Source organism: Canis lupus, chromosome 2 (genome assembly GCF_011100685.1).
Source record: "Canis lupus familiaris isolate Mischka breed German Shepherd chromosome 2, alternate assembly UU_Cfam_GSD_1.0, whole genome shotgun sequence".
In the NCBI taxonomy this organism is placed as follows: domain Eukaryota; kingdom Metazoa; phylum Chordata; class Mammalia; order Carnivora; family Canidae; genus Canis; species Canis lupus.
Genome location: NC_049223.1, coordinates 54,515,834 through 54,537,598, shown reverse-complemented (window position 1 = coordinate 54,537,598; position 21,765 = coordinate 54,515,834). Strand labels below are relative to the sequence as shown.

The window sequence follows — 21,765 nt, the reverse complement described above, 5'->3', positions numbered from 1 at the left end:
GTGTCTCTCATGAATAAATAAAATCATTTAAAAAAAAAAAGAACATATAAAAAGTAAAATACAAGCAACGTTCCTTAATCTAAGTAATATGCAAAAAGAAGGAAGAGTGATTAAAACATGAGTTATTTATTAATAAACTTAATAATGAGTTCTAAACTATTAGTAATAGAAAGATAAGCATTCAATAGAAAAGAAGTACAGAGGCAATTCTAGAAACATGGAAGGCAAATACACAGTAAGCATAAGAAGAGATGCTCAGTCTTACCACTAAGTAGAATACGCAAATAAATAACACTTTTTCTTTCTTTCTTTCTTTTTTTTTTTTTTTTTTTTTTGGTCTGTTGTATTGCCTGTCATACTGAGGATGATTAAAAGTTGACCAATATTCATTCTTATGGGAACAGACATTCTCAACAAACTCTGGTAGGAACTTAAATTGGTACTTTTTGGAAAGAATTTATCCTAAGGAGAAATTGGTACATAGGTCAAGATATTGGCTATAGTTTTAAGAGTGAAATATGCCCAATATTAGGAGATTAGTTAAATGGCTAGAGGATTAGTTAAATAAATAGTGGAAAACTAGCTCTTAGTCATGAGAATCCAGGTGATTTTTACTTCTGTGTTTTTCTATGCTGATTGGATTTACATGAAAATTACTACCATTATATCATAAAAGATAGTTTCTTGCAATTATAATAAAAGGGCTTTCAGGGCACCCTGGGTGGCTCAGCAGTTTAGCGCCGTCTTCAGCCTGGGCGTGATCGAGTCCCATGTTGGGCTCCCTGCATGGAGCCTGCTTCTTCCTCTGCCTGGGTCTCTGCCTCTGTGTGTGTGTGTGTGTGTGTCTCTCATGAATAAATAAAAATTAAAATCTTAAAAAAATAATAAAAGGCTTTCAAGTGCAGTGGGGGAAAGAAGTCTCTGTAGGAATTAGACTTTTAAACTTGGTAGAACAGAGGCTAAGAGATGTTCAGGAGGTCTGGTAGAATTCACATCATGGCATTTGGGTGATCATAGTGATCTTAAGTGATCTTAGGTCATTGGAGATCAAGAATACAGAAAGTTTAAACCATAGTTGGGGAAGGAGGTAAAGTAAATGTGCCTAGTTCTGAACATGGTGTGTATGAAGAACCTGTGCGAGATCCAAATGGAGATGTCCAGGAGGCAATTGAATATATGAGTCTGCAGCTGTGGGCCATATTTTGAGCTGGAGATAAGCTCAAATAAGCTACTTTATTACCTACATTTCTGCCCAAAGTCTTTTTGGCCATTGAAATTATGAAAACAAAATGATTCATATTCAGCCTTGGTCCTAGAAAGCAGAAAATGTATTGTCCTCCTTTACATGATAAGACTCTAAACACAAAAATCAGAACACAGTAGCCTTTTCTACATCACACATTACACATCAGTGCATTTTGGAGCAGCAGATATATTCGCTTAGACGTGTGAGCTTTCCTACCAGCTCCTCTGATAAGGTTTCTTTGATGTTGTCTCTAGTTGTCTTGGACTCTTGATCTGTGAAGATATTCTGGTGGCAAAGACTCAGTAAAGTTTACCGTCCCTCTCCAAGTCTAACCTTTCTGTAGACCACATCCTTGGGTGAACAAGCAACGCATTTTGCTACTCTAAATTCCATCTCCAGTAAGGCAGCCATTTCTAAAATCTCTTCTTTTTACCATCACCACTTAAAACCACATTAAATCAGTGTTAACAAACGTCAACTATTACTGCATTTGGAGTGTAGTAAAAGTGTGATTTTTATTTTCTTCCAACCACAGCCTGAAATATGAAATTTTGGTCTTTTTGACACAGACCAACTGTAAAACTAATGTGCATCAATCTCCATGGGAGCAGTAGAACCACCACCAGTTTCAGTTGATTCAGGTCTGTGGGTAAATGTAGTGAGCCTAGTGGTCTGTTTTTCTCTAGTGGACCAGAGTAAGAGAAGAGAAAGACTTATTGGCGATGAGAGGAGCCTATAGTCATTTACATGTGGGGAGGAAAAAATAATATAAGTATTTATAGTCTACCAAAGGCAGGGTTATATTATAGACTCAATGTATGTGGTCAAAATAATGTAATTTACAGAGCTAGAAACTATAAGAGAGAAGGAATAAAAGATTTTCCCAAAGACACATAACTATTTGTAATATATAAAAATTCACCAAAATACATTACAATTATAAATAGCATTCGGTTTAGGGTAGGGCATCAAAGCCCAAGTTTCATGTACATGGGATACCATATGGTGATTGAGTTTCCTTCCTGTAAGTAGTATGTAAATGACATAATTGCATATCTGTTATGCTTATCTTTTGTACTTACATTTGTATTTCTTTACAAAATGATCTTAGGGACTGCCTTCAAATCCTGAGGTTACCAAGAAAGGCATGTCTGGTTGATCTGTACAGGACATACCACAGCATCTTGTAAAAATAGTATTATCTTCTGATGATCAGCGGATGGATGCTTTAGACTTCGAGGAGTCTCTTAGTGTTTTCTTCTTATCCCTGAGATCTGATAACAGAGCATGAGTCAGCATAGAGGTGCTGAGTACGGAATTGGTAGGCATTTTATAAGAAAATGAGCATTGGTACAGACTCATTGAGGTTCACTTAGGCAAGTGCCTAAAATCAGAGCACATGGAATAATTCCCCCTTGTCCGTGATGCTTCTTCCTGAACCGCTTCCATTCTGCCTCATCCGTACGTTTCACACCCACCACAAGGCTAAATGCCTTTGGATAGCTGGGGAGAAAAAAGAGAGGACAATACATGAAGGCTCAGTTAATACAGTGTACATAATGAAATTGTCTAAGAGCTCTTGCCTTACCATTCCAAGCTCACTTGTTTATAATGAAGAAAGTGAAGGGGCTGAGTGGATAAGTGAAAGGGTCCCTTAACAGCTCTACAGTGTTCTCACAAGAGGATGCCTTGCCACTAAGTCAGTATGGGTCCTCTTTCCTTTTAAACTTTATTTTAAATCTCTACTCACCCTCCCCTAAATTTTATTTCACTTATTTATTAATACCTTTAGGTATTTAAGCTTTCGGAATGGCTGTAGCTCTGCTTCTTAAATATAAAGTGCATATGATTCCATTTGGTAGCATTTCTTATGTGTGAGTAAATGTATAAATGTGTATGGGAAACACATAATTCCATTTTGCATGGACTATATCAGATATACACAGGTAGACATGTCTGCAATCTCATTAGATGCATTATGCTCATTAAAGAGACATAACCGCAAATGGTGACATTCAATTGTCATTAGCGAAAAGTAGTGGAAGTTCTAGGGCTGAGGAGCTTGCTAAACATCTAGTTATAATATTACATTCCAGGATCAGGAGAGAAAGAACAATGACGTTCATTCAGTATGATTCAAAACAAGTGATTTTATCTCTAATTTCTGAAAATGACAAGTTTTCTAGACAAAAGCTCCCTCTTCTAGAGGGTAATATTAACTGGAATAGCACCTCCTGTGTCGTCGTTGATACCCTAATTGGAGCATTAAGAAGCCCCAGTCTTGGTAGAAAGTTCATAGAAAATTTACCTTTAAAAATCTACCTGAAAAAATAAAAAATAATAAAAAAAATAAAAATCTACCTGATTAAGGGTAGCTGGCTGACTCAGTTGGTAGAGCGTGTGACTCTTGATGTCAGGGTCCTAATTTCAAGCCCCACATTGGGCATAGAGCTTCCTTTAAAAATAAATAAAATGTCACAAATAAAATTTTTAAAAAATAAATAAAATCACCTGATTATATTATCAGGCAGTATACTCAGTGGTCAAAAGCTCTAGAGTCGGACTGTCTGAATTTAAATCCTGGCCTTAAAAATCAATCAATCAATCAATCAATCCTGGCCTTGTTTCATCCTAAGTTGTCTAACCCTTTGATGTTGAGGTTCCTCATCTGTAAAATGGAGATAATAACATAGTTATTTTACACAGAGTTGTTCCAACACGTAAGTGAAATAATCTTTAGAAAGTGGTGCACACTTGTGACTGGAAAATGACTGGAAGTGACTGGAAAAATGTCAGAGTTCAAAAACTGTCCAGCACTATTTTGTTTATTGACTACATCGTGTGGTGGTGTTATCTTGAGTGCCTTTGAGTGCCTAAAGGGAGGAGGACTGCTGAGGCGTGGCACTGGGCCGTAGTGAAGTCCTAGTCCTCGATTAGTATGATGCCAGGGACGGATGGGTACTGAACTAATATGTTGTTGGCTTTAGCCCTTTGTCAGCGCCTGCTGCCCTTATTTCAGATGTGCATGTGTTTTCTGGATGCGTATCATTAAATCTACTACATTATTGGTGTGAAAGATAAGCTCTTCTTTACAGAGGTACTAACTCTTGCATATTTATTTGATTCATTGAGTACACGTGACATTTCACATTCTTGGCAGCAGACGCTTCCCTAAAGCAAAAGACAGTGGTAGCCAGAAAGCAAAAGATTATTAAATGTATGAGACAGTCCTGATTTTTGAATGACCTGAATTCAGTGAAGTAAAATTTTTCGCTCAACCCTTTGAGTTTTTATTATCCCTTGAATTGGTAAAAATAAAATATACCCAATGGCATGGCTTGTGTATAATGTCACATCCTGTGTGGCATTTGCAAGGAATGGAAGGTTCGTTATGTATACTGGAGGAAGCAGGTGCTCTCAGGTGCCGTATTGATGTATTGTGCCGTAATGCCCTGCTTTGTCAGGTTTTGTGCAGACCTGCTACAGGAAGTTAGCACCTACGTGCCTTGGTGCTCTGCTGAGCTTCAACCTAAATTAGGTAGCTCCTATTGTACTGGTTTCATAACTTTCTGAGATCCATTCCCTTAGCTTCTTGACCCTTCACATATAGAAAAAACCTATTTTTAATTAGCAGAGAAAGTTCTATGAATATGGCTGAAGTTTTCATCTTTGAAGACACTATTGTGATATTACATAATTTTCTGCCTTCTTAAAAGAGAATTTGCCAAGCTTGATTTAACTGTTTCCTTTTTCGAGTAATCCTGAATAATGTTGTTACATTTGATTGTCCTTTTTTTCCCCCCAGAAAAAAAAAGAGGAACTATTTTAATTTAGGGACCATGTCTTAATATTTTTTAACACTTAGCATATCATCCCACATATTGAGGTCTTAATATATGTGCACAGATGTTTTCAATAAAATATTTTATTTTTTAAAGATTTTATTTATTTATTCATGAGAGACACACAGAGAGAGGCAGAGACAAACGCAGAGGAAGAAGCAGGCTCCATGCAGGGAGCCCGATGTGGGACTCGATCCCAGAACCCCAGGATCATGCCCTGAGCCGAAGGCAGACACTCAACCACTGAACCACTCAGGCATCCCTCAATAAAATATTTTAGATTGAACAAATAATTCAAATTATAGCACTGTGATTTATTTGAGGCCTTTGTTGAAGGATATTAGAGTTAATGGTGTTTTTAAAGGACTGTTCTCTGATAAAGCCTTTTGTTTTGTAATTTACTGAAATGGAAATCCAGAATGTCAAGTGTCTTCCTCGAGATGTGTTCTTCTTTAAGCAAAGGATATTACTGCTGAAATACATTTGAATATTTGAAGTACATTTTCCTTCCATCATGGCTTTCAGGCTATTTCAAGTACAATCCATTGGCTAGTTCACTGAGATCAAATGGCTTATAGAAGTCTTCTGATTAAATGTAACAGGTTGAACATATGTTCTTAGCTCCATTCCCTTCTAAAACCTCTACATGACAATAAGAGGTTTAAAAATTTAAAAAGACAAAAATCTACAAAATAAAGAGAACAGAAGAGGACACAACAGGGATAAAATTTGAGAATTAGAAAATAGATGAACAAGAGGTACCACAATTAACAGAGAGAAAAAGCTACCCCTGAAGCTGGCAGAAGAAATTTGGCTACAAGAGTGTCCATACCATAGGGCCCTAGAAAGGCTCATAAAGAAAAAGCAGCAAGGGAGGAAGATTGATTGGAAGTTTTCATAAGAAGCAGTGAAATACCTAGGTTGTTTCTCTCCAACCCTAGTGGAAGTCTGGTAGTTTTCTTTCTGGAGAGATTGAACCAGAAGGACTCTGGACTTGGCTGTGCAAGGAATATTCTCCTTTGTAGGGAGGAGCCTTGGAGGAGTCCTCTCTGGGGAAACTGAACAACCCAAGAGAAAAGACCTGGGTTGGTGCAAGGGTAGGGGATCACGCAGCAAAGCACTGTCTGGCAACCCTGGCATAAGAATCTGTTATCTTCACTTCTACATTCCTCTCATGATATGGATATCCTTTGGTGCCAAGTATAATTCTAGTGTTCAGAGTGACACATTTTTTTTTTTATAAAACAGGTTATCTAAATGAAGCTAACTACTGATACTCAACAGTAACCAGGCATCTTTTTCAAACACTAATAAAAATGAAAACCACTTCTGTTGGCTTTATTGCACGCTCTTAGGCTAGATTTGTATCCTTTTCAGTTTTCAATTTTCTACTGTCTAAAAATGAAAAACTGTATATAAAGTACCAAGGATGATGCACATAGGAAGTGTTAGTAATTTTTAATTAATGATGCTATTATTTGTTTTGATCCTTCTTCCCATTCTCAGTCAGTCACAGTTAGATAAAGATTTCGCACAAACTGGTTTAGGAAAAAGGAAGTTTCCCTTCAGTATGATTTAAAAAAAAAAAAAAAAAGATCTCCGGGTGCCTGGGTAGCTCAGTCAGTTGAGTGACTCTTGATTTTGGCTCAGGTCATGATCTCAGGGTAGTGAGATTGAGCCTCATGTTGGGCTCAGAGGGGAGTCTGCTTGAGATTCTCTCTCTTCCTCTCCTTTGCTTCTCCCTCTGTGTTCATGCTCTCTCTAATAAAATCTTTTAAAAAGATCTAAATATTCAAAAAAGCAAGCTTCTTAATATGTTGCACCCTTTTATAAGTACTCATTCACTCGTTCCTTAAAATATAGTTAGTACAAGTATTGCTAATAAATTAGACTTTTCTAGACTTGCATGGGATTATGGAAAATCCTAGAGATGATCAAGTACTGTGTCCACCATAGCAATAACTATGTCTTTCTCTTTTTTTGAGCCTAGCTTAACATAGAATCCTAAAACACAGTTAATAGTGGTATTCATAATTTTTTTAACTTGAAAAAAAACTATCATGTATTTGTTTTTCATTGATATTCCATTAAATCAATGGCTCTTTGCTGTCATGTGGTTGCCATTGTCCAGGTTGTGGAAGGGCCGATGGCTCCGTCTGGGTAGTGGGCAGGAACAGAAGCTTTCAACCTCAGAGTCTCTTTGGGTTACCAATAGTGTGTAAAAGATGCAAAAGAGAGTTCTTGGCTTCTGGGAGGATGGTGTGGCAGGAGAGGAGGGTGCAAAGATTACAGACAGGCTGGGACAGCCGCTTTCTCAGCAACAAATGCATTTCTTCTGTCGCTCTTCTCCTTTACTTCCTAGGCTTGGATGGGTGGCGTGCCCCATATAAATACCATTTTCCTTCCTCTGAGATTCCACGCCAAGCTTAGATCAGAGCCATTAGCAGTGCTTGGCAGCTTCTCTTTTGAGTGGTCCAATTTATCTTCAATAGGTATTCGCAGCCCTTAGCTGTTGAGTCCAGCCAGAGGCTGGTGGGCACTGAGCCAACAGAGGACTCAAGGCGTAATCTCTGTTGTGTTGTGATAGTGGCTTGCCAAGGTTGTGGAAAACAGTCCGAGGGAAGAGGAGCAGTAGTAGGTAAATTAACTCTGTATTAGGTCACTTCCTGACTTCTTTCTCTCTGCCTGGACCTTTTTTTGTCATAAATAAGATCAGAAACCCCACTACCAGTCATCAGACTGACTGGCACACCCCTGAACTGGTTGGCTTTGAGCCTTTGTGATGTGAAAAGCCTCTCTATTCTCCCCTCTGGTTCACCTTCCAGCTCCTCACTTGAGATTTCTTTAGAGGAGTGAGGCGTACGGGACCCTTCACCTTCTCACCGACCCTGTCCTTCCTACAGGGTCCCGTCCCAGTTGGCTGATGACGGTCAGGTATCTGCTGCTTGTATGTGCCCAGCACTCTGCACGTCACATCCCAAGTGGAGAGAATAGTCCGTAGAGTTCTGATGTAACTCTGCGCCCTTTGGCATCTGGCTGTTGTCAGCGGCTCTGCCCACCTTGTTGGAAAGTGATGGTGCTAGCTACTGTATTAAGGAGTTCACATGTCTGATCTCCTCAGTGCTCCGGTCAGGCCAGAGTTGTGCCATGGGAGGTGTTCACAGCTTTTACTCACATTTTACAGGTTAGCATCCTCAGATGTAGAATCCGTTTCCTGGGGGCTGTAAAGTAGGAATGAAGTTGGCCTGATGCCAAATCCTGTGTCTTAGCTTCTTCCCTACGACCAAAGGCAGTTATGCCACGGACCTTAGTCTTAGGCATGATACATCTTTAAAGCAGATAGTCAGCGGTACCAGACAATGCCATCAAGTGCGATGTCCGATAGACTAATGATAACATGTCTTGTGTTGGTGCATATTTGTACTCTGCTTGGTTCAAAAGAGGATTAAAAGTTGTCAAAATACTTACATAAGTCACCTTTGATTTTCACAGTTACCTAGTGATGATAAAGGTATTTTCACCTCTTTTATAGATGACAAGACTGATTCTCGGGTTGATTTAACCAAGTCAGTGAGTTAGGGCTACATTCCAGTCAAATGCAGGGCAGCAATCACCTTGTCAGGGATTTGCCTGATGGCAGTGCTGATTAATATCCACAGTAAAAGTGACATCTCATCCCTCTTAGATCAGAGATAGCACTGATTTTGTCACTTCTGTCCTTCCTCTTCTGCCCCTGGAGAAGCATATACTACTGTGGTTTGGCTCTGTTCTCTATCAGACAGGCCTTGAATGCAGAGTTAAAAGGCACATGCAGGTATCTTAAATTGGATGCATCCCTAGGTGATAAAGGTATAAAAACATGCAGGAGCGTTATGGACATGTAAAAAAATTATTACTGCAAAAAAATTATTACTATAAAAATTATCATTACAGCAAAATTATTCCTGTTTGGAAAGTAGCAGGAGGAGGGCGCAGCTCTTTTTTTTTTTATTTTTTATTTTTTGGATTTAAGTATTTTAGAGATAGAGTATGCATGTGAATGGGGAAAGGAGTAGAGGGTGAGAATCTTTAAGCAGACTCTCCGTGAGCAGGAAGCCCGACTCAGGGCTTGATCTCATGACCCATGAGATTGCTACCTGAGCTCAACCAAGAGTCAGACACTCAACCGAGTCACCCAGGGAGATACAGCTTTATTGATATCTGTAACATTTTATTTCTTAAATATTTCCAAAGAAAACAAAAAAAGACACATTAAGAAGAGAGGAGGGGCACCTGGGTGGCTCAGTGGTTGAGAGTCTGCCTCTGGCTCAGGTCGTGAACACGGGGTCCCAGGATCGAGTCCCATATTAGGCTCCCTGCAGGGAGACTGCTTCTTTCTCCTTCTGCCTGTGTCTCTGCCTCTTCTGTGTGTCTCTCATGAATAAATAAATAAAATCTTTAAAAAAAAATAAGAAAGGAAAGTTGGACTCACTTCTCTTCTGAGAGCCAGTTTTTAAAAATTTAGTACTAGGGTATTTTGAAATAATCAGTGTTAACTAGATGAGGGCTTGCATTGATGGTGATGAATTAACCTAAGCTTGGTTTTAGATGTTCACAAAATACTTGTGTTTTGATAATTCCAATCTAACATCACTGAAAGCAGAGAGTATGTGTTTATCACTTGGTGCCCAGTGTAATCTCTTGATTCATGGTAGGTTGGTGATGAGCACTTGCAAAAGAGAACAGCTTTGCCAACACCAAATGCTCCATTCTGTTACAATAAGTGACTCCATATAGGTACCCGAGTAAAAGTCTTCTCTCTGTAGTTCAACATTCAGCTTTCCCTTAATGTTGCTCTATGTTTTTATTTAAAAAAAAAAAAAAAACAAATTAAGTAGCTCTCTTGCTTTTTTGACTAAAATTAGGGAAGGAAGGCTGCACGCAGTGTAGCAGCCGTGTACAGATTGCTAGCCTACAGCTACCACAGTGGAAATTCCACTTAATGTGCACTCATAAAGGACAAGCCACTGCCCTTTCCAGCTCGCTGTAATCGTCCAGCATATGAGCTAATGATATTTCTGAAGCTTGGGAAGCAGAGGTATTTTCATAGTTTGTTTCTCTGTCCTCTCCCACAAAGCACAGCCACGATCTGACACATGATCAACAGGACCAGCCCTTTTTAGGATGCAGAAGATGCTTCCCTGCGTCTGTGGCTCACAATGGCAAACAATAGAGACTTCTACAATGATATTTGGCCTCCCTGGTGTTCAAACTTCTTCAGTTAAGCCTGTCTGGAATCTATTTAACTATTATCTACCAGAGGTTTTTTTGTTTTTTTTCTTTTTAATAAAATAAAAGGGGCTGGAGGGTGGAACCAAAGAGGAAAGACTGTGTCTTTGCCAAGATGCTCTCTCTCCTCTCCCTATGACTCATACTTAGAGAAGCAGAGGGACTTTGGAAAGCTGCCTGCAGTCACATTGAGACAGCTCTCCTGGCACTTTTAGACATTTTAAAAATTTTTCTCAGGGAATAAAGATGTTTTTCAAATTGTCCGTTCCCTCCTTTTGGGCCAGCCTGATAGCTTTTGTTTAGCTGCAGCATGGTGGTTTTATGGAAGATTTGCCAGCCAGAGCAATTGAACCCAGATCTTTGTGTTTGGTGTATTACTAAAGAATCAGCTTTATTTGTAATAAATTTGTAATTATTCTTATGATTATCATATTACAAGGAATTGTCTCAGACCCAAAGCATTCCTATGGAATGACGTTTGCATTTGGATATCCTTCAGCATTTTTTTAGGTATTATGTTTGTAGAATTTCAAATATTCATTTTTTTTTTAAGTTTGGTTTTGGCATGGCAGGGCTAGCCCAAGCTAAATAGGGGAGCTGATTATGAAATGTAGTCATCCTGATTTTAACCATTTGGCAACACAAGGGAAAAAGAAAGATCACTTTAATTTTCCTACCTTTTTATGTAAATAAGGGTTTTCTTTTGTTTGTTTTATAAATGGTAAATTAAAGCTTCCTGAAAAATAATTGCACTGACAAATCTAAATCTCAGTTTTCAAATTCTTTTTAGCTATAAAAAGTATGTCCTTTTATGGTTCCAGAAACTGGCAAACAACTTAATATCCCTATGACCACCCCCATCTCACTCCTCCTTTTTTAAGGTTTTCAACTGTTTCTGCTCTAGAAATAGCCAGATCATAGGGATGTTGATACCAAAACTAAGTTTTGATGTTGAACTGTTGGGGTAATTATGACTGCCTAGCAGGAATTTATTTAAAGGGTAGAAGAAAGTAGCAACATACAAAACAATTTGTATAGGAAAGTTGCTTTGAATGGCCAACTCTTAGATATAAACTGAATATAATAAAGTATTCATTGGAGTAGAAAATACGAGTGGAGGGATTAATTGCTGAAAATTTTATTTCCTGCAGAACTTGATCTCCAATTAAAATCTACTTTCAGGACCTTGAGTTCAACTTTAGTGGTTTTATCATTTCATCTTGAAATTTTAGAGGCCACTTTGCAAGGTCTGCTGTCCCCAGAATAATCTACGTTGACTGCCCAAACTGGGTAAAATTATATTCAGCTGGTAGGGGAGTGGAAACTAGTGGAGAAGAGTAGAATTAGCTGCAGATTGAATGGTTGCTTGTTTATCTTTGAGTCCCTGTTCACTTACTTGTATCACTGCCATTTTCCTGGTGTAATAGAAACGTGTAAATGACTGATGTTTTAATGAGTGGATTAAGCCTATTATTCCGTAGAGTCATTAAACTTGAGAGCTGGAAGGAGTTTCAGGGCAGCTGGTCCAGTCCACAGTTCCAGTATATTTTGTTTGGCTCATATTGTATGTTTTCAAAAATAGTAGCTGCTTTGCTTGATAGTAATACAAACAGCTTTGCCCCTCTTGTCTTACATGGTTCTTCATGCATTTCTATTAACTGGCCCCTGGGGGCATGTGAGTTCATGATCCAGATAATCCTACCTCTTCATTTTACAGTTACAGGAGTTGAAACCCTGAAGGATCAAGTGACTTCTGGAAGTCAAACAGCTAGTTCAGGGCATTTCCGGAACTATTTCACAGTTTGAGTATTTTTCTCTGAATTCTGTTTCTGAATTTAGAAAAGATGTTATTTGAGGCGTTTGGGTGGCTCAGTTGGTTGAGTGTCTGACTCTTGATTTCCATTCAGGTCATGATCTCAGAGTGGTGAGATCAAGCCCTGTGTTGGGTTCCAGGCTCAGCTGGGAGTCTGCTTGAGATTTTCTCTCTCCCTCTGCCCCCATCCCTGTCCTCACTTACATTCTCTCTCTTTCTCAAATAAATAAATGAATCTTTTTTAAAAAGTGTCATTTCAGTATGTTAGAGACCTTTGTCAAATTGCAGAGATGCTTTTCTTTTTTAAGATTTTATTTATTTGAGAGAGAGCTCAAGAGCAGAGTAGAGGTTGAGGAGAAGCAGACATCCCACTGAGTGCTGAGTCAGATGTGGGGCTTGATCCCAGGACCCTGAGATCATGACCTGAGCCAAAATCAAGAGTCAGTTGCTTAACCGACTGAGCCACCCAGATGCCCCCAGATGTACTTTTTAAATAAAGAATTACGAATAAATGAATTGAGAGGCACTGGTGGGATAATAAGACTGAAGAGTCTAGTTTAGGTCCTGTCACAAACCTAAATCTTTTCATCTCAGTGGACACCAAGATTTTTCATCAATAAAGTAAAGGAATTAATTGTACTAGACAATTTCACATCACCCAGTACAGGGCTTGGTAAATTAGTAACTTCTCAATAAATAAGTCAGTGAGCAGTGGGTTTTGAAGATCCCTACCAGCACTAAATTATAGATTCTTTAATTGTGTGTCACTTTTCTTCCTCCCCCTGTCCCCAGTTTACTTGGCCTAGATGGCTTTCAGAGTCTCTCCCAGTCTTAGGTGTCTAAGTTTTTTGGTTTAGAACTTGTTAGGAAGTTCTTTGAACCCATGTATTGAATCTTCTGTCCTCCTGTTGGTGGTTTCACTCTCCCTTCAGTTTGTTCATGAGCTGACTACACTGCAAAAAGACCCATGGATCTTTTTGACGGGAAGGAAACAGCGGGCAGAGAGGAAGTAAGGAGTAGGTGGCTTTGCAGAAGGACCACATTATTCCACATCTCTGCCGTCTCTCATATCCTGCCTTATATAGAAAGAAGTTGCATTTCCTCCTGGCCTCATCTGTTTATAGGCAGGGTAATATTTCAAAACTGGAAATAGATTACTGTTTCAAATATAAACAATACTCATGAATTTCAACATACATTATTGAGATTTATACAGTCTGGGCAGGCCAAATCACGAAACACCTACTGTTGTAGGACACCGAAGGATAGAAGAATTCTCTCCTACCTTTTAAGAGAATAAAAGCTTTATAGGGAAGTCAACGGAGTTACAGAAATAGAAACTAGCTGTGAATTTGGGTTGTATAATTTGGGTTGCAGTAATCCAACCGTACCTTTTGATACAAACAGAGAATCCGTAGGGAATTCAACTTTTCCATGTATTAGAGAATCAGAGTGTTTAAAACATTGAGGTGCTTTTTTTCCTCACTAAAAAGAAAATCTGATTCTTAAGAAACCCAGATTAGTGCTGAGCTGCTGTTCCCTCAGAACTATCCCTAAAGAAATCCATAATCGCACACACAAAAACACATATAAATCTCCCCAACATCAGCTTAATTCTTCCCTGCTCTTTTGCTGGTGTGCTTCATCCCCTGAGCCAGGCATCTTTGCCTGCTCATTTCTTTTGTGGCAGACTTAATCCTGACAACTTTACTAAGACAAGAATACTCCAGAAATTCTGATTTCTATGCCTTTGTTTTTCTCCATTTTGCTCCTCACCTTCCCCTTCTTCAGAACTCTTCTGTATGTATAGTGATTAGTAAATATATGTGATTTTCCTGTCTTAGTCATCGTATTATTCATGATTTTGCAGAAGTTTGAAGTTCCTAGCCAAAGTATAGAAGACATCAGGCAATGTTTACATCTTTTTAAAACTGGCTCATTTATTGCTCCTAGATTTCCTACTGAAAACCAAAAATATTTCCCTTATCTCTGCCTAAACCAAGCCAGTTCCCACAACTTTATGTGCTTTTGTAAATAAGACTGGTTCCAAGATCCAGTTTTTCTCAACTTCCCGTTCCTCGCTAAAAGAACGCCTCATTCTTCCCTTTCGCCTCACCTAGCACTCCAGTGCCCGTGCCTCAGGTGTGAAGCTCACCTGTGTATCCAGCTTTAAAGTAACTGAGGAGCCCCACTGGGTGCTTCTGGGTGCAGTTTCACTGACAGGTGAATTGTTGGCCACAGAGACAGCCATTTTCTGCTTCTAGAACTATCACAAGCAAGGAAGCACCCGCAAAATCACTGTAAATTATTTCTCCCACAAATAATCCTCCCCTGCCATCCACATGAACTACCTTTTGGAAGCTGATAAAAATATCATTCCAGGCTTCTGAACAAAGCACAGTTGGCTTCGTTCTGGCTGGCTTCTTACCTTTATATCCCCTGAGAGAAAGAACAACAGACCATAGTCAATCTCAAAGTGTTGTTCTTCCTGCGTCGAGGAAGAAATGTCGTCTTTAAGATTGGAGTTTAAGGAGATGAGTAGACCAGTAGGACTAGAATAAGGATCACCTGGCACAGGGTAGCTACTTCATAAATACTTACTTCATGACTAAAAAATATGTTTCCTAGATTGAGAAAGGTCGATCTGGGAAAACTATAACCAGGTCAGAGAGAAGAGAAAGAGGTAATGATTTGGGGCCATAATATCCTACTTGTCATCCTACTGTTCATTGCTTCCTTCCTCTTCTGTGAAAGGACATGGAAAATGGAGCATCTCTCGTACTTTCCAATATGTCCTACCACTGGGTTTCCAGGTGAAATGCTAATGACCTCATTTTTAAGCCTCAAGTCTGACAAATTTAGACTTTGATTTTGATATCTAACGAGTCCCTCTGTTATCCATCTTCACTTCAAAAAATGTGTTATTATGCTGCATTTATTTAGCACTTCACATTTGCAAAATTCTATGCCTGTGTTATTCTCTACCAAAAATCCACTTACTTATCACCCTTTTTAGAATGGCAAATAAGGATACCAGAAGGTCTTATGTTGCAAACTGGATTTTAATTTTTTCAAATTCTTTTTGGAAATTGGCAGGATAGGAATTATAAACTAACTGATAGAAATTATGGTTTTATTACCATATTTATTTTTGCTCTCATAAATTAATCACTGAGCGGTTAGTAAAGACTTGAGGAGGTTATCTATATAAAACTGGTTTAAATTGACCAGAAAACCATAGAGAGGTTAACTACGAAGGAAGCATTAATGAGTTTTTAAGGGTGATGGAACTATTCTTACATTTTGATTATGGTGGTAATTGTACAACTGGACACGCTTGTCAAAACTTATAGACCCATAAATTGAGAAGTATGAATTTACTGTTTGTACATTATATTTCTGTAAACCCATCCTTTAAAAAAGAAAATGGAGTGAAAATATCAGTGAGGGAGACAGAACATGAGACTCCTAACTCTGGGAAACGAACTAGGGTTAGTGGAAGGGGAGGTTGGCGGGGGTTTGGGGTGACTGGGTGATGGGCACTGAGGGGGGCACTTGGCGGGATGAGCACTGGGTGATATGCTACATGTTGGCAAATTGAACTCCAATAAATAAAAAAAAATAAAAAAGAAAATGGTATTAGGATTTTAAATTTTTTTTTTTTTTTATCCACTTCGTGAGGGAGATAATGAACTTACTGACAGTATTTGAGCCCAAACTGGTTGACCATTTGAGGGAGGAGCATTTCAGAGCAGATTATTGCTCCTGGGGCTTCTCTCAGTGCAAATCGGGATGTGTTTGCTGAAACTTAAAATTAACTGTAGTTCCTCCATAAGAATAACTCTGGGGTCTCAATCTCAAGATTAAAGAGATTTTAATCTACAGTACTGTGTTCTTATTATCCGTTCTTATATTAGACTCTATCCCTTTTTAAACCCTTGGCAAAAATATCAAAATTTTGATTTTATTTATGGTTTGGGGGAGGCAATTCATAATTGTTGAAAGCAGAATTTCCAGAAGGATTCAAAAGAAAGTAATTATCCTTTTAGGATGAGAAAGCCAGTAGCAATGATTAAATCAGATTCTGGTTTAAATAGTCACACAACACCCTCTTACCCTTTGGTTCTAGTTCAGGGAAGTGCTCAGACCTTTTAATAATTACACACTTTGCTTCACTGATAAGATTCCCAGTCCACATGACAGGCTTTGGTGCCAGCTGTATTTTCTTCTTGGCACTCTGTTTTTCCTCTCTTCACCCTGGCCCCTCACTCACCTCCATGTATGCCCAGCTCAAAAGCTGAGATTTCCATCTGTAAAGCCTGTTGCCACAGGATACAGAATTCACTAGGGAGGAGGGAAAACTGCCTGTGTATGTTTAAGGCTGGTGGCTCTCATAATCAGATAAACGTTGTGGAAAGCTTGCTCATTCATATGGAAGAACCAGTGCTGCAGCTAAATGGTGGAGCCACTGAGCTCCAGGCCCTGGCATCTGCTCACTAGCCCTGCCCAGCCAGGAGCACATTTACTTGCAGTACTGAAGAGCTGATGAACATTGTCACTTTTGCCTTCAACAGTAGCCTTTCTGTGAATCCCACGGAGAAAAGGCTGTTTCCCTCCCCCCCTTATTTTTTTTTTTAATGAAACGAAATTGATTACAAATAGGAAATCCCATGTGACTTTTTCACTCTTGACTTCTGTGATATAACCTCTCTTCCCCTATAAAAAATCTCTAAGCTATCGAAGACTTCTGCCTCCCGTCAATTTTGCAGCCTGCGATTCTGTTCTGCTTCCTTCCTGGTGACATTAATCTTGAATGAGCGATGGTGCAGGCGAATGCCCTGAACAGTCCTGAATATAGCCCGATTTTTGAGGAGAGGAAGCTTCCCAGTTCCTGCCATTTGATTGACCATGATTTAGCTTCTTAGGCAAATTCTCTCTTCACCTGGAAATTCCCCTTTGCACTGTGGACAGAGTGTCCTTAGCCTTGGGATCATACCAACATTGAGAACTAGAGGAAGAGCTTGAATGTGCACTTCTTCATTCCCTCCTTCTCCTCCCTATGCCCCTCCTGACTCCAGGAAATGTTCATGTTCTTGAATTGTGTTGTAAGTTTACTTATATTTTCTAAGCTGGAAACTCAGAATGTCCCTGGCCTCCATGAGCACAGGCATTGTTGGGTGATTTGGGTTGCATTTGTTTATCTTCTCCACACTCACACGGTTTGCCTAGCTTGGCAGCCTGCTGGCCTGGACAATAATAAAGCTTCTGTCGAGGTGAGCAAACAGCTGATGGCACGGGGCACAGAGGGGACTCCTACAGTGGCCGCCTGTAATCTGCCGGGCTGGTGGTCAGAGCAGGCGAGAACAAAAGCCAGTTTGTTTGCAGGGGAATTGGAAAAATCAATGTGTTGGTTGTGTTCTCGTCTCTGTGCCTTTCTTCTGGCTGAAAGGGAGAATGCTCATCCAGAAGTCCACAGAATGACTCCAGGCAAGTACCCACTCTGGAGACTTACCTGCCTGTCATGTTCCCACTGGCAGTTCTGAACAGGGCCCAGGTTTATCTGTTTGAACTGCTTAAAACATCATGGACAAAGGAATTCTCAAACACACCCTCCAAAGTGGGATGGACCCTCCTAGCTCAGTGGTTTGAGTTCATATTCTCGACAGCCAGATAACACACGTGAGTTTGTGTGCTAATTTCTTTTTTTTTTTTTTTTTTAACACTGATAAGGGCTTAGAAAAGCGTTTATTTGCTGCCTGGCTGGAAGTACTCGCTGCAGTTTGGGCAGCATATTTCATGATATATGTGTAAGCGTTTCCCTCTTATTCCTAAATTGATTTCGTGTGCTCACTTAGTTGATCATGTCCTAGAATGGTGGTGTATCTGCATTACTAGACCTTAGAAAGCAGACAGAGATCATACGAAGTAGCCCTGGTCCAGGAGGAGGGAGAGTCTGTTGACAAATCTCTCAAAGGCTGCTGTGCTGAGATGATTATATTGGATGTGTGAAGTCTTGAGCAACTTTCCCTCTAGGCTTCTAACGAATCGAAGTGTGAGAAGAAAAGACCTTTGAAAAGACAAAAATCTTTCTCTTCCACCATGTATAAAAGTCTCAAAAAGTTAACAAATGACTTGAAACAAATTTCATTTTGAGCTTGGAAGGTCAAAACCTAGGTCCTATTAATCTTGGTTTTCTTTCAAGCCTAAAAATGGTCTGCTGTTCCTGAATAAGAAAAAAGGGTGTTTGATTGGATTTGGTCACGGTGCTCTTATTTTAAAAGACTATCAGAAAGAAAAGTCATAATTTTTGTGGTCATTTGACACAGACTGAGGCAAAAGATTAGATTTTAAAATGAGGTTTAAGCTTAGAATAATCTTGGATAGAGAAGGTAACTGACATTTTTAATTTTGTTTGGTTTTAAAGGAAAAATGGACTGAACCTAACAATCACTGCAACCCCAGAACACTTCTCAGCAGCTAGCAGTGCCTTTGTCTCCTAGCCCTTACTGTGTTCTACTTTGTACTCTTGTGAAACTATGTTTGTGTACTTTGTTTTTGTAATGAAATTAGAAATGCCCCAAACAGGGAATTTACAGTTCTTCATGTATGCCATAGATGTTAGCAAAATGACCAGCACGTAATAACATTTTATACATTTGTTAACTGAAACTCTTTTTTTTTTTTTTTTTTTTTTTTTTTTTGCTGAAAACCTACTATGGGCCACCAAGCGTGTGAGGCACCGAGGAGTCAGTATTAGACAAGTCAGCGTTTCCCCCCCCCCCCCCCCCCCCCCCCCCCCCAGTCCAGGGAGCTTACAGGCCTGTAAGGCAGCATCACCTTTATGTGGGCAGTACACCTGGTAATTCTTTTGAATTGTTTCTTTAAAAAATGAAATAAACTTTCAATTGGCCATTATACTTCAAATCTCAGATTTTTCAGAGTAACAAGGAGAGGAACTCAGCTCAACTATTGACTTTAAAATGTGAGGGAAAGCTTGAAATGCTAAAAGATTTGTTTCATTTCTACACAGAGAATCTCATTAGATCTAGTATCTTAGGCAGTCTTTCTCTGGCTAGGTCATTTTCATCCGAAACATAATTTGACATATTTCTATCTTTCCGCTTTTATTTTTTTAAGCTGTATAATTTTTTTTTTTTAAGTAAACTCTGCCCCCAACGTGGAGCTTGAACTCATGACCCCAAGAACAAGAGTCATATGCTCCACAGATTGAACCAGCTAGGTGCCCCATCTGTCTTTTTGCTTTTAAAGGAGTTAATTCTGTCAAGAAAAATAGAGTGAGAAATCATTTCCAGTGAAATGTAAGATATTCTAAAGTCTAGAGAGGGTTAGGTGACTCTATATCCATAAAACATCTTCAGATCTTATTTTTGCCAAATTTCTCACCAGAGTACTAATAAATATCCTAAATTAAATACTACTTCACACTTCCTCTCTTTTTCTCAGCTTTTACTTTGGCAGAGAACCTGTTCAGCAGGAAACTATCCCCATAGCAGATGGCAGGAAATAGCAGGTGGCAGATTGAATAACCAGCTTCTAAAAAACACTAGTATTAGCTGTATCCTCGACTCAAATATGGCACAGAATCCTTTTGCTCCAAGTTTTTGTCTTACCTTTTTTATGAAAGAAAACAATTTGATTTTTGTAGGGCCTGGAGATTGATGTGCTTCCTGAACAATTAAAGAAAAGAAGAGGATTTTCCCCTGACATAAAACGATGTTTAGTCAAAGCAGATAGACAGAAAAAGGATCATAAAACTCTTCAAACACGTCTGCACAGCCTTGTCTCCCCTCTCCCTCCGTCTTTGGCAGGGACCCTCAGGCGCAAGAAGTCGCCCAAGCCCAGGTATCACCAGGGTGTGCAAACTTGAAGCAGGAGCAGGAGTCAGAATCCCTTTCAAAGTTCCGTTCCTCTGTAGGGCACCATTACCACGCACACCTCACCCCGGGCTGCTTAGGCCTTTTAAAACCGTGTGGGCAGCTATGGGAAGCAAAAGGAAGTGGAAAAACTGAAGAGCTAGAATGGAGCTTTGAAGAGGGCAGTGGGGGGTGAGGATCCTGGAAGACCTGGGTACTGTGCTCAATTTTTATTTTTTCCACCTTTTCTATTTTCTCTTGGTTCAGTAAAGAGTGTCCTGATGTCTCCCAAGTGACACAAGAATCATCAGTATAACTCAAAGCTGACTTCCCTCCCCAAAGTTGTTATGCTATTCCAGTCTTCATTTTTGCTTCATCTGTTTTATTTTAAACTTCAAAAGTGTCAGCTTCAGCCTCACATCTCTCTTCTAATGAAGTGCATATTTATGTAACAATGCCATGGTTAGTAAATGCCAGATCATTTTTTATAAATCACATATCCTAAAACAAGATGTTGAATCAAGAGGTGTTAAGTAAAGAATACAGTATTTATAATACTTTGTTATTTATTATCCGGCCTTCTCTTTCCCATTTCATAGTTTACAGTTAACAGGTTTTATCCTCAAGTTTTTATTGACTCTTCACTTTTATGACTTTTGGTCATATCGATTTCACGTCTGTAAATATCTAAGAGGATTCATTTTAGCATTGACGTTTCAGAGTTAATACCAGTTTTCTGTCTTATGCTTTATTTAGATTTCGACACAGCCCCAACTGCTGGTACCTGAGAGACTGGACTATCCACACCTGGATTAGGCAGTGTTTAAAATACGGTGCACAAGACAAAGCCTTATATACTCTTGTAAACAAGGTAACTGGTTTCCTGGAATTTGCAGCTTGTTTTCCTGAAGTTAGATGATATTACCTACAGAGAATAGAGCAAAGAATAGGGCAAGAAATAACTTCTGATGTTTATTTGCTTGCAGATATCCTTTTCAGAATGGAACTGAATATAAGTTAATCAACAGTTACGTATAAAAATTCCCATAGCTGCTGTTTTTCCACAGCTAGTGACTCGGAAATGACAGCTAAAACCAAAAGCGTATTCACAAGAGCTCTGCCCTGGTGGTTCATTCATTCTTGGTCCCTAAGATTTGGATTTCTTGCCTGGTTCCCTTTGGTAATGTTTAGGGAAAAAGACATGACCATTTTGGTAGAATGTGATCTCCAGAGTATTCAGACTACCTTGGACAGTTTTTAAAATATGAGTATTTCTAGGTTATTCAAAACCTGTCTGCTGAATTCTCAGACCCCTCTCCTTGGCCCCCAGAGTCCCCTATGATTAGGGTTTTTCTGAATGTTACATTCCACTAGGGTTCCAGTTTTCATTACCTCGATAGTATGAAATACAGTACAAAATAAGCAAAAATATGAATGTTATTTTTGTGAGTCTCAAGGTGTATAACCCTAATTTGACTCATGATAACATCTAAACAATATTTCTGTACAAACATTATCTGTATAATGTCACTGGGTCTTGTATGTTAAAACTTAAAAGGATATCATAATTTTGGGTTTTTTTCCCATAACTTGGGCCCAGTTCGACTAAATCTACATTGAGCCACAACCTTTAAAACAATGGCTTCTAAACCCTCTTTCCATTTCAGCACTTCTGAGGCATCCAATACAGCCTACTGTAACAGTGACTCAGTTCAGTATTGA

At 39.2% G+C, this 21,765-nt stretch overlaps 1 protein-coding gene across 4 annotated transcripts in view; it reads left to right on the top strand.

Moving 5' to 3' along the window:
* MRPS27 (mitochondrial ribosomal protein S27) overlaps window positions 1-21,765 on the top strand; it is an 87,682-nt gene that overhangs the window by 49,317 nt on the left and 16,600 nt on the right. For all 4 annotated transcript variants that reach the window (XM_038530805.1, XM_038530806.1, XM_038530807.1 and 1 more), the window contains exon 5: window positions 20,800-20,914. In XM_038530805.1, coding sequence (XP_038386733.1) covers window positions 20,800-20,914 — 115 coding nt within the window. The remainder of the gene's footprint in view (window positions 1-20,799; window positions 20,915-21,765) is intronic.